Here is a 12,159-nt window from a genome sequence, read left to right on the forward strand (position 1 = left end):
AAGGGGCTCTTTCCAGGCTGATCTCATCCATTCTTCAATGGGGATTGAGACAGGGACTGCTGTGTCAGAAAACAAATGTACTCAAGTCATGAAAATAGGTTGAATGCACCAGAAAACCTTGTCAGGAGTGGTCAGGAACGTGGCTGTGTTTGGCAGCATCTAAAAGGGCTTAGTTTTTATCTTTACTATGGGCTCTTAATACATTATGTATGCTACATGTAGGCTTGCCACCTTGCCTGTAAACCACCACCGTTGCCGATATTACCACCTGGAGGCCAGTATTGGTATTTAGTTTGCACCAGCTACATGAATTCCTCGTAATTTTCCCTTCTAGCCAAGAAGGTATGAGATAACTCCTTCCATCTCCTTCTCCCTGTCTCTCTCTCATTGGCAGGAGACACTTGTAACGGATCTCCTGGCACTCCGAATGGGTACCTCCGTTGATGGATGCTCCTAGTGCTTTCCGATGGCTCAAAGCACTCCACTTGACACCGTAAGCACTGCCGACCCCACGAACTGTCGCAGCTTGGTTGGGATCTCGCCGTCTTCTACCCACCCTGGACCTATGACAAGGCTTCAAGGTTCCAGTGGGTGAACCTCTTATCCTTCAGAGAGCGATGCAGGAACAAGCTCTTAAAAGAGCTCATGGATTATAGCCAGGGGAGTATACAGCGTATAGCATTCCCCAGTGTAGATGCAGCCTTTTCCCCACACACATGAGATGAGGCTCTATGTTGAGGGTAAAACAGGAACTCTTTAATGGGGCTACATGTCAGCCTTTTATGCAGGTCTTCCAGTATAGGACCCTCCCCTGGGGACCTTGTTGAAGACTGAGACCGTTTTGACATTAGCCAATCACATGCATTTACAGTATGGAAACACACTCCCAGCAATTGTACACAACCCCCCCCCCCCTTCCCATGCCTGTGATACAATTAACAAACACAATGGGTTCTTCCTCTGATACAATTAAAAAACATGAGGGCTCTGCCTGTGATACAATTGCCAAACACAATGGGCTAACTTAATCATTCACAGGCAGAAAACACAAATTTTTCCCCAAAACACAGGAAACACCCCAAAGCCCCACACATCAGGGGTTCTCGAATTCCATGGCAGTCACATTTGACAGACCGCAAGCATGGCTTTCCTGCCCAAAACAGTTCCACAGATTTAGGTTGTGGGGCCGGTCTGCCTTCTCCTTCAAAGTTTTAGTATATGGGCCATATTCCTGAGGCAAGAGGCTGGCAAATAGGCCATTTATTTCCACCACAACACTGAAACAAGGATCATGACTGTCAATGCAAGAAATGCCATATCAGAAAGATTAGTGAAGCCTAAACCAGAATTATTTGCTGTAATAAAGCGGAAGATAAGAAGCAAGCTGACCGATATAACAATAATAAGGTGATACACCATTTAAAAGAAAGGTGACTAGAGGCAGTTTTTTATTTCCCTCTGAATACAAAACAAATGATAAAATATGGCAGCAATAACACACTGGATATATACATTCTTATAAAAACACATAAGTCCACCTAAAAATATTCATAACTCTGATTAGAAAATATAACATTATTTGTACAAAATATAAATTGTCTGGAAAAGTAAAAAAAGAGCGAACAATTACTGCGTCATAAAAAGGGGCAAAGGACATGGAAATAAAAAAATTCTAGCAATGGCTTGCATAGACACATGCAAAAAAAAACTATTAAATCTCATCCCTTTGCAAAATACAAAACTGCAAACATAAAATTTAAAATACTTTTTCATTAACATGTCTGAACACGCTGCCTTCCACCTCATACACAAAGCAAAACCATATGCAAGATGCAGTCGTGCAGTACTGCTTCATATGGTATTCTGTGCAGCCGTATAGTGTCATTTTTTCCCACTTTTACCTCTGGTGGGTGCTTCCAACATATGCCCCTGCATAGCCATATGATGGCATATGTCGCCCATAGGCTCCCATATCTTTAAGCAGGGTGCCTCTGTATAAAATAGCCAAACAAACCGCAATACTCTATACAGCATAAAAAGGTATTAAGACGTATACCAGTCCAACATAGGCCAACAGTACACCCTTGGTCGTCTTCGGGTAAATGAAGGCCTATATGAACATATCCCCTGAGAGGTTTATCTTATACCTCTGTATGAAATCAGTGTCAGACAGAGGTAAAGTAGGGACCATACAAGTCTATGAGTATTGTATTAGGCTACTTTCACACTTGCGTTCGGAGAGGATCCGTCTGGTATCTGCACAGACGGATCCGCACCTATAATGCAAACGCTTAGATCCGTTCAGAACGGATCCGTTTGCATTACCATGAACACAAAAAAAATAAAAACATTTTTTTTTCTTTCTTCTTCATGGTAATGCAAACGGATCCGTTTTGACTTTACATTGAAAGTCAATGGGGGACGGATCCGTTTGAAAATTGACCATATAGTGTCAAATTCAAACGGATACGTCCCCATTGACTTCCATTGTAAGTCTAGACGGATCCGTTTGCCTCCGCACAGCCAGGCGGACACCATACTGCACCTTGCGGACACCATACGCCTGCTGAGCGGAGCGGAGGACAGACGGAGCCATACTGATGCATTCTGAGCGGATCCGCATCCACTCAGAATGCATTAGGGCTGGACGGATCAGTTCGGGGCCGCTTGTGAGAGCCTTTAAACGGAACTCACAAGCGGAGCCCCGAACGCTAGTGTGAAAGTAGCCTAACAGCACCATACAAAAAAATCTCAATTTCACTGACTGCTTAGGCTAACTTCACACTTGTGATAAAGCTATCCGACAGGCTATTCCGGAAGAGAACAGTCAATGGGGTCTGCCGCATGCCGCCAGACCCCATTGACTATAATTGATAAGGGATAATTGACTATTCCGGCTTCTCCCCAGCATAAATGATGGAATTCAGCCAGACAAAAACTGTTGTGGGCAGCGATTTTTGTCTGGGAGAGGTTGGATCTCATTATAGTCAATGGGGTCTGGCGGTCACACGGCACTATCCAGCTATGCCAGGTCTGGACAACACCGGCAGGTTGTTCTCTGCTGGAACAGCCTGCGAGACAGCATTGCGTAGTTAGTTAGCCTTTGTTTGTATAGATTAATAGCATGCTAATAAAAACTGAAAATGTTACACGTGATGACAATAAACTTACATTATACAGAGACCGGTTCGGCACAACTACTGTAATAGGATGCTTCACAACCACACCAAACAGCATACCAATATATAAGCAAGACCAAAGAGCTGAAGATTTAAAGTGATAGTAAAATCTTTGCCAAATAAAAAAAAAAAAATCGCTTTGTGACAAATTACTTCACCACGAAGCGCATTTCTTTGTAAGTAGAGGGTTCAATGACAGGGAGCGGCGATTGCGCTGTCCCCCGTCATTCAAATGCCATGTTCATAGCTGATCACGGCATCTGACATTCATATTACAGTGTAACATTAAAAAATCGAAAATAAAAAAAATCTTACTTACCTCATCCGTTTGATTGTGAAGAGCCATCTTGATTGAAGATCCAGTGTGAAATCTCGCCCAGCCCGTTATTACGTTGTCACTTCGGCCGGCGTGGTGACGTCACACGTCGCGCGCACACGGGATTTTGTGCAAGATCTTCAATCATGATGGTGGCAGCCGGCTCTTCATGCTCAAACGGGTGAGGCGAGTATGATTTATTTTTACCGCCATTCAGGGAAAATCAATTCACTACCACGAAGCACGAGGAAATTCAGCTTTGCGGCAAATTTAATTTTCCCTGAAATTCGGATCATGGAGTTTGATTCGCTCAGCACTAAGTGTGAGCACACCTGAATATATAAAAATATATCGTTATTCCATAATTAACATGTACAAACAGGTACATCAAACAGATAAAACAACTAAAATCACCAAAAAGTGTCACATTATGACATCATTTACGGTCTCTTTCACATTACATGTGTGATTTTAGTGTTCTCTTATGTTAATTATGAAATAAAGGTTATATAGTTTTATACATTATGATGTGCTCACTTTATATACCGTCACCTCTTTCATCTCGTTTATTTATATATTACTCAAAAGAAGTAAGTTAAAGGGATTATTCCAGAAATGACATGACAGGTCCTAAAAGACTGAACCCCCAACCAACCACAGAAAGCGATCAGTGCTGGTGCCGGCCATAAGTGAAGGTTCCATCTATTTCAGCGAAGAGCCACTGTGCTACCAGTTTTCTGGATTGGATTGTTCTTGGGGGTCAGCAAGGGTCATAGCAGCCAGACGCCAAGCAACTCACTTTTCTGTACAACATATCTGACTGAAGTAATAGACAAGTCATTTTTGGGATAACTCCTTAGAGTTCTTACTGGTTTAACCAGAGCACACTCTTTCCAGATCGCCCTCCGTCACATAACTCAGTATCACACAAATATGTACATTCAGCTCCTACAGATGTGGCACTAAGGAAACTTTCCAGTGTATTATTCAGGAACATAAAAGGGCAGCTTGCTGATGATGTCACCAGCCTCCGTCTGTATTCTGTCATAGACCCACTTCCGGTTGCAGCGACACTCAGGTCCGCATTTGTTGGAACTGCACTTAGGGCAAGGATAGAAACACCCTTGGCAGCTCTCCTCCAGACAGTCACACAAGTCCCGGTTGTTACACAGGAGTTTACCTTGTTTGTCATATTTTTTCAGAGAAACCCTGAGAAAGACATTACAGTTATTATGTTAGATGATACAAGATGTCACTGATTGTTCTACATTCTATGGGCTAACATTATTATTATTAGTATGGCACTATATTGTAGAGAAGAAAGCAGTGACTTTGTACAGTCAGGTCCATAAATATTAGGACATCGACACAATTCTAACATTTTTGGCTCTGTACACCACCACAATGGATTTGAAATGAAACGAACAAGATGTGCTTTAACTGCAGACTGTCAACTTTAATTTGAGGGTATTTACATCCATTTATGTAATAAATTTATGTGATAAATAAAAAAAACTATTTCGTAGCTCAATATTTCGTGTCAGTGATGATCTGTAAGTTGGACTACTATAAGTGTAGAGTGCTAGGTACTAAATTATGGCTGTATGTACAATAATTGTGCTCCATATATCAATATCGGGCTCTATACTGTATTCGGAAAGTCTTCAGACCGTCTTCAGAAAGTCTTCAGACCGTTTGCGGCCTTGTGCTAAAATAAAAAAAATCTATTTTTTTTGCCCATCATTCTGCACTCAATACCCCGTAATGAAAAAGTGAAAAAAGAATGTTCAAATCTTTGTTAATTTATTGAAAAGGAAAAAATACAATTTTGCATTGACATAAATATTCAGACCCTTTACTCAGTAATTATTCTTGGGTATGATTGCCACAAGGTTTGCACGCCTGCATTTGGGAATTTTCTGCCATTCTTCTCTATAGATCCTCTAAATCTCTTTCAGGATGGATGGAGACCATCAGTGGACAGCCATTTTCAGGTTTCTCCAGAGACGTTCCATTGGGTTTTGACTGGGTCACTCAAGGACGTTCATGCAGTTGTCCCTAAGCCACTCATGTGATGTATTGGCTGTGTGCTTAGGGTCACTGGCTTGTTGTAAGGGTAACCCTTTGTCCAGTCTGAGGTCCACTGCGCTCTAGATCAGGTTTTCATTAGGAATATCTCTGTACTTTGCTCCACTTAGCTTTCCCTCAATCCTGACCAGTCTCCCTGTCCCAGCTGCTAAAAAATAACCCCCACAGCATGATTCTGCCACCACCATGGTTCACTGTAGGGATGGCATTGGACAGATGATGAGCAGTACCTAGATTCCTCCAGGCATGTCACTTACAATTGATGCCATAAAGTTCAATTTTGGTTTCATCAGACCAGAGAATCTGGTTTCTTACTGTCTGAGAATCCTTAAGGTGCATTTTTGAAAACTCTAGGTGGGCTTTCATGTATCTTTGGCCTCATGCACACGACCGTTCCGTTTTTTGCGGTCCGCAAATTGCAGATCTGCAAAACACGGAAGCCGCCCGTGTGCCTTCCACAATTTGCGGAACGGAACAGGCGGCCCATTGTAGAAATGCCTATTCTTGTCCGCAAAACGGACAAGAATAGGACATGTTATATTTTTTTTGCGGGGCCACGGAACGGAGCAACGGATGTGGACAGCACACGGAGTGCTGTCCGCATCTTTTGCGGCCCCATTGAAGTCAATGGGTCCGCATCCGAGATGTAAAAACTGCGGCTCGGATACGGACCAGAACAACGGTCGTATGCATGAGGCCTTTTACTGAGTAGAGGCTTCCTTCTGGCACTGACTTTCCAAATCATGTCCAATCAATTGAATTTACCACAGGTGGACTCCAAGAAGTAGAGCCATTTCAAAGATGATCAAGAGAAATGGGAGGCCCCCAGGACTAAATTACAAGTGTCATAGAAAGCGAATATTTATGTTCAAGTGAAATATTAGTTTTTCTTTTTTTTGTATTTGAAAAAATTTCTAAAATTCAGTTTTTATCACTTTCTCATTATGGGGCACCAAGTCCAGACTTATGCACAAAAACACTTTTTTATTTTATTTTAACACAAGGCCGCAACATAACAATTTATGAAAAAAGTGAAAGGGTCTGAAGACTTTTCAAATGCATTGTATATGATTCTGATGCTCCATGTGTCAACATAGGGCTCTGTATTCAGTTATGAACTCAACTTTAAAAATGAATTGTTATATATTTACTAAATTGTGGGATTTTTCTTGTGATATCTCCATTGATTCCTATGTGTTTCCTGCACTGATGCATTTGGGACACTCATTGGAGATTATTAACTGAAGCGTAAGTGGGCTCCATTTATACTACTTGGTGCTCCTTGTTTCGCTGTAGGATTATGTATGTGATGACTATGCTCCATGCCTCACTATAGGACTTTATAGAAAGTGCTGAGGCTCTGTGCTTGACCATGAAGCTGTATATAAGGCTATGGAGCTCTGTCCTTTTGCCTTAAAGAAGTATTTTATTGTATATTTGTACTGGCCCTGCCTAACAGCAGGGTGTTTATGGCTGACAGTATGCTGACCCCGTCTACTTGTGTAGGCTCCACCGCCTGCCAATTTAGACCCACCCACAATATAAAGCAACTTTGTGATTTTTTTCCAGGGCCACGTTAAAGAGGACCTTTCATCACAAAATAGTGTGTTAAATTCTTATACGACCTTATGGGGCTGCTCTCACTGATGTCCGGACACTTTTTTTTTTTTTTTAAATGGACCCCCCATTCGGCCGCTACGCTCTCCGTTAGTTTCGTCTCCTCATATGCAAATGAGGCGACAAAGTTATAGTAGGCGTTGTTCTCTAAGTTCTGGTGGGCGCGGTTTATGCTCTCCCTGGCAGCGAGCGCATCCAATCGCAGCACCCCGCTCTTAGCCAGGGAGAAGGAGCTCAAGTTCTCGCGAGATTCGCGAGAATTTGAGCTTCTAGACATCCGGACCGAGCGCCATCTTGGAGTCCCCAGCGCAGAGCATCGCAATCCACCCCTTGTGAGCCAGAGTGAGCTCATTACATGTAGCCTACTGATCCACACAGTGTACACAATGATAGGGCCTTTGCACCGTATTGGTTCAGAAGATAAATACATCTCCATGCTATGAAAGAATAGCATCAAAGAGTCAACAAAAATGGGGGTCTATATTTGTGCACTTGTTCTAAAGCAGTGTTTTTTAAAATAAGACAGAATTTTGACTGAGGGGATGATATGCTGCATGGGACAATTTTTGGCTTCCCCAATCTCTGGCAAAAAAACAACAAATCTTTTTGTGCTTATTTTAAAAAATAAATTGAGTTTTGATACTTAACTATTTATTTCCAATCTCAGGAGTTTAAAGCCTTAGATGTGTTGGTCAATAACAACAGCGGCCTATGAGTGCTTAACCAGAGAGTCTCCCTATATGTCTCCCTGTGTCACCCCTTCCCCCCAGCACACGTGTGACATGTATGCAGGGTTCTGATTGGTTGTTATAGTTGCCCGGGTTCCTAATAATGAACTCCAGGTCTGCCATCTTCATATACCTATTAGCCATATTAGTTTTACACCGACAGGCTTAATACATGGCAACACAAAAGTATTTGAGATCCAGTAACAATGTCACCGTTGGGACTGAAAATAAAGTAAAAAAGAAAAAAAAGTTTTAGAAAACTAAAAAGAAAGTATTTTAATATAAAAAAAAGAACCATTTAAACACCATATTTGTATCTACCAAAACTATAAATGATCATAAATAACCATGTGATTATTTATCTTGCACTGTAAACGTCGTAAACTAAAAAAACTTAAAAATAAATGCCAGAATTGATTTTTTTTGGTCACGCCTCACAAAAATAAAATAAAATAAAAAGACAATCAAAAAGTCCTATGTTTCCTAAAATGGTTCCAAACCACAAAAAAAACACAGCTCCAATGACAGAAAAATATTGGTCTCAAAATATAGAGATACAAAAACAACTTTTTAAAAAGTGTTTTTATTCTGCAGAGGTGGTAACGCATAAACATTTGGCATCACCGGCAGAATATAGGAGTGTTATTTGTGCATTATATAGTGCCATTATTCGGAAACAGAAGTATATGGTATTATTTTTTGGGGTACAACATTGATTTGTGAAATGAAAATGTATATTTTTTTCCCTCCGCTTCTAGTCATTTATTGCATGGCTTACTTCCAGAAGTTGGAAATCTGTCCTGATGAAACATAACTGCCACAGATGCCGATCTCGTTATGAGAGATTGTACTAGCCATGCATTTGTGTAAGGGCTCATGCACATGAACATATTTTTTTTTTTGCGGACCGAATGCGGAACCATTCATTTTAATGAGTCCGCAAAAGAAAATGAAAGTTACTCAGTGTGCATTCCGTTTCCGTTTGTCCTCATTTCCGTTCCGCAAAAAAAATAGAACATGCCCTATTATTGTCCGCATTACAGATAAGGATAGGACTGTTCTATTAGGGGCCAGCTGTTCCATTCCGCAAAATACGGAATGCACACGGACGTCGTCCGTATTTTTTGTGGATCCATTTTTTGCGGACCGCAAAATACACACGGTCATGTGCAATGAGCCCTAAGAACGTAGGTTCTTAATCTAGACGTAAGCACTGGTGTAGGCAATAATGATGTAAGCAGAAATCTTGAAAACTGTGAATGACGGATATACAAAGATCTCTTGATATTTGGAACAGAAGAATATTAGAGTGTTTAGTTTTTTTATATATTTTTTGAAGTGTAGTTTTTGAAAATCAATTCATTTTCTGTATACAGTACAGCGGACGTACAATTGCCCCTTACTTGTTGGTGGTGTAATATCCATTCATCTGAGACATGTAGGCTTTCTTCTTTTGTTTTCTAGTTTCAGGATTAAAGTCTGCGACCTGAGGTCCAGGATTTTGAAAGGCCAAACATTTCAACTGTCTCTCAATTTGCTGTAAAGACAATAGCGATAAAGCTGATAAGATATCTGTACCTAGCACAAAACCAATCACTGCACAATCTCTCTGCCAAGCCGCTCCAGTACACACATAACACATACTCTACTTGCTTTTGCACCCTTTCCTTATAGCTTAGTTTGAGGCCCTAATTCAGAAAGAGGGACTCCTAAAAATTTTTGGGTCCCACTAGTTTGTAAGTGTGCTGGTATACCAAATTTTTTGAATAACAAACTTCCATAATGATTTATTGCTGTATTTTTAGCCTCCACTACTATTTGGAGTTGGATTGTGTGGCCCCAGTGAGACTTGCTGGATCCCAGGGCATCTGTTCATTCCTATGAGAGCCTCCATGTCAGTCTCATAGGAATGAATAGAGAAACAGATGTTGTGGGATCCGGTGACGCTTATCAGGGGGTCACATGATCTAACTAACAAAAGTAATGGTCGGAGGCTAAAATTCATGAATGAATTGGTATATATAAGTTTGGTTAACAAATGATTATGTATACACTTACATTACAGAAATGACAATTTTTGCTTCTTCAAAATGTATTATTATTGGAGATAAGTGAATCAATTATAACTATTAAAATTAATTCAAAATCATTTTTTGAAGCATCGGGGGCTGGCCCTGCTGATCAAGAGACCCCCCCCTATTGACAGATTCTAGGTGGTGCACACATTTGTAAATTGGGCTTTCTTCTAAAATGTCCTTTTCAGTAAAATACCAGGCACAAATTCTCTAAATTCTGCTTTAGAGAGCTGTGTATCGATAACTCTTAGCACCCATAAGTTTATTCCTCTACAGTTATTTTACAGATCCCCTTGCATAAAGCATGCCAACTTTCCCAAAGAAGGGGTGACCTCCCAGAAGAGAAGGCTTTTCTCTTAGATGATCCTGGTTTATTAGTGGCTCAGTGGAACTGTTATGTACCACGGACATTAGGGTAGGGATGTGACCTATATTTTATGGGGTGAGATCTGCACATTATCTCTCTATAGCTATTTCTCCAAATAAGACAAAGTATTGTGTGTATAGTGCTGTACGTTTTCGTGTCCCTCATTTGCAGTCATAGTCTAAGTTCGGTGTACTAGTAGACAGAGGTAGCAGTGTTACATAAGTGACACGTGTAGTTGTAAGAATTCCCGTATATGCTGAATAGAATACAAAGCTACATTGTGAAACTCCTACCAGTTGCTTCTGGGGTCTGGCATTGGTATCTTTCGCAGCTTCTGTCTCCACACCTTCTTGTCCTTCCTTGTTTTTTGCACAAGTTGATTTTTCACTCATTGTGACCTTCACAAAGATATCATGTAAAAAAAATTTAGTTTGTTATGGGACATTCCAATGCCATCTCTTTTTATTTCTTAGGAACTTATAGTTTATCCATATCAGGTCGGTCCAACACCAAGCACCCTCACCAATTATCTTTTTTGGGCATCCATGGAGCCAGAAAACATACTGTGTACGGAACTGGAGGCAGACAGCTCCATGCTCTGTCTAGTGGCTGTGCCGGGGTACTGCAGCTCAGTTCCCATTCAAGTGACTGTAATCTGAGCTTCAGTAAATTGCTACTGAAATCTACAGTGTACATAGCTGTCTGCCTCCAGCCCCGTTTCTGGCTCTATGACAGCCCAAAACAGCTGATCTGGGAGGGTGCCAGGTGTCGGACCCCCACCGACTCAATATTCATTACCTATTCTAAGGATAAGTCATCGATTTCTGTAGAATGGAAAACCCTGAATGGGACCAAAATACAGGCAATAATTATTTAGGGGTAAACTATTGTCAGGCCTTTTATCACTATACCTCAGAAATTAAAAGCCTAAATGTTTCGCCATAATATAAAAGAAAACTATGGGGTCATTTATCAAACTAGTGTAAAGTAGAGCTGGCTTAGTTGCCCATAGCAACCAATCAGATTCCACCTTTCATTTTTTTCAGCTCCTTTGGAAAATGAAAGGTGGAATTTGGTTGGTTGCTATGGTTTTCCATGGTTAAAAGTAATAGAGCATCAAGTTTCCATGAATTAAAGCATTTCCTTGTAGAACAAAGATTAAGTGATGGCACCAGGTTGCCTAAACCTTCTCAAAGCATCTCAACAAATTCAAGGGGACTGTTAACACAAATGCGTCTTTATGTTTATCTGAAAAAAACTGAACATAATAATACTAGAGCAGACACAATTAAAGAGGTTTGACAAGTTAAATTAAAGCGTGCCCAGAAACCGTAAATGTGATAAAATAACAATAACTTCCAGTGTCGCAACGGTGACATCATTTTCCTGGCTGCAGCGGTGACATCCCAAACACACCAGGTCACTTTGCAGCAGAATGTGGCATGTGACTGCTGAGGCCAGTGATTGGTTGCAGCTGTGACGTGGTGTGTATGGGACTTCCCTGTTGCACCCAGGAATACAAACACTAGAAGGGAAAAAAATTGTAAATATGACTTCTTTCGTTATTTTATCACATTTAGGGCATGTCCACATCTGCGTTGGGGCCTCCATTGCACATTATGTCAAAAAATGCTAAAAAAAAAAGTTTTTTTCAACTAAAAATTAAAGGCCTGGAAGGTCAATGCAGTCTGTTCAGCTCCTGCTTTAGTTATATATTTTTGTTGATCTGCTCCTCTTATATTTTGGAGTCCCATAGGAATGAATATCTCACAACTTTTCAAAAGCACAG

At 40.8% G+C, this 12,159-nt stretch overlaps 1 protein-coding gene across 1 annotated transcript; it reads right to left on the minus strand.

The window, feature by feature from the left end:
* Positions 1-4,281: 4,281 nt before the first annotated feature.
* ARL14EPL (ADP ribosylation factor like GTPase 14 effector protein like) lies at positions 4,282-10,762 on the minus strand. Its single transcript, XM_044282446.1, has 3 exons — positions 10,664-10,762; positions 9,332-9,465; positions 4,282-4,704 (listed from the first exon to the last, which is right to left on the minus strand). The coding sequence occupies exons 1-3, from the start codon at positions 10,760-10,762 to the stop codon at positions 4,479-4,481; spliced, it is 459 nt and encodes a 152-aa protein (XP_044138381.1). The 3' UTR covers positions 4,282-4,478.
* Positions 10,763-12,159: the final 1,397 nt, after the last annotated feature.

The sequence above is a fragment of the Bufo gargarizans genome, chromosome 1 (assembly GCF_014858855.1).
Source record: "Bufo gargarizans isolate SCDJY-AF-19 chromosome 1, ASM1485885v1, whole genome shotgun sequence".
NCBI classification, from domain to species: domain Eukaryota; kingdom Metazoa; phylum Chordata; class Amphibia; order Anura; family Bufonidae; genus Bufo; species Bufo gargarizans.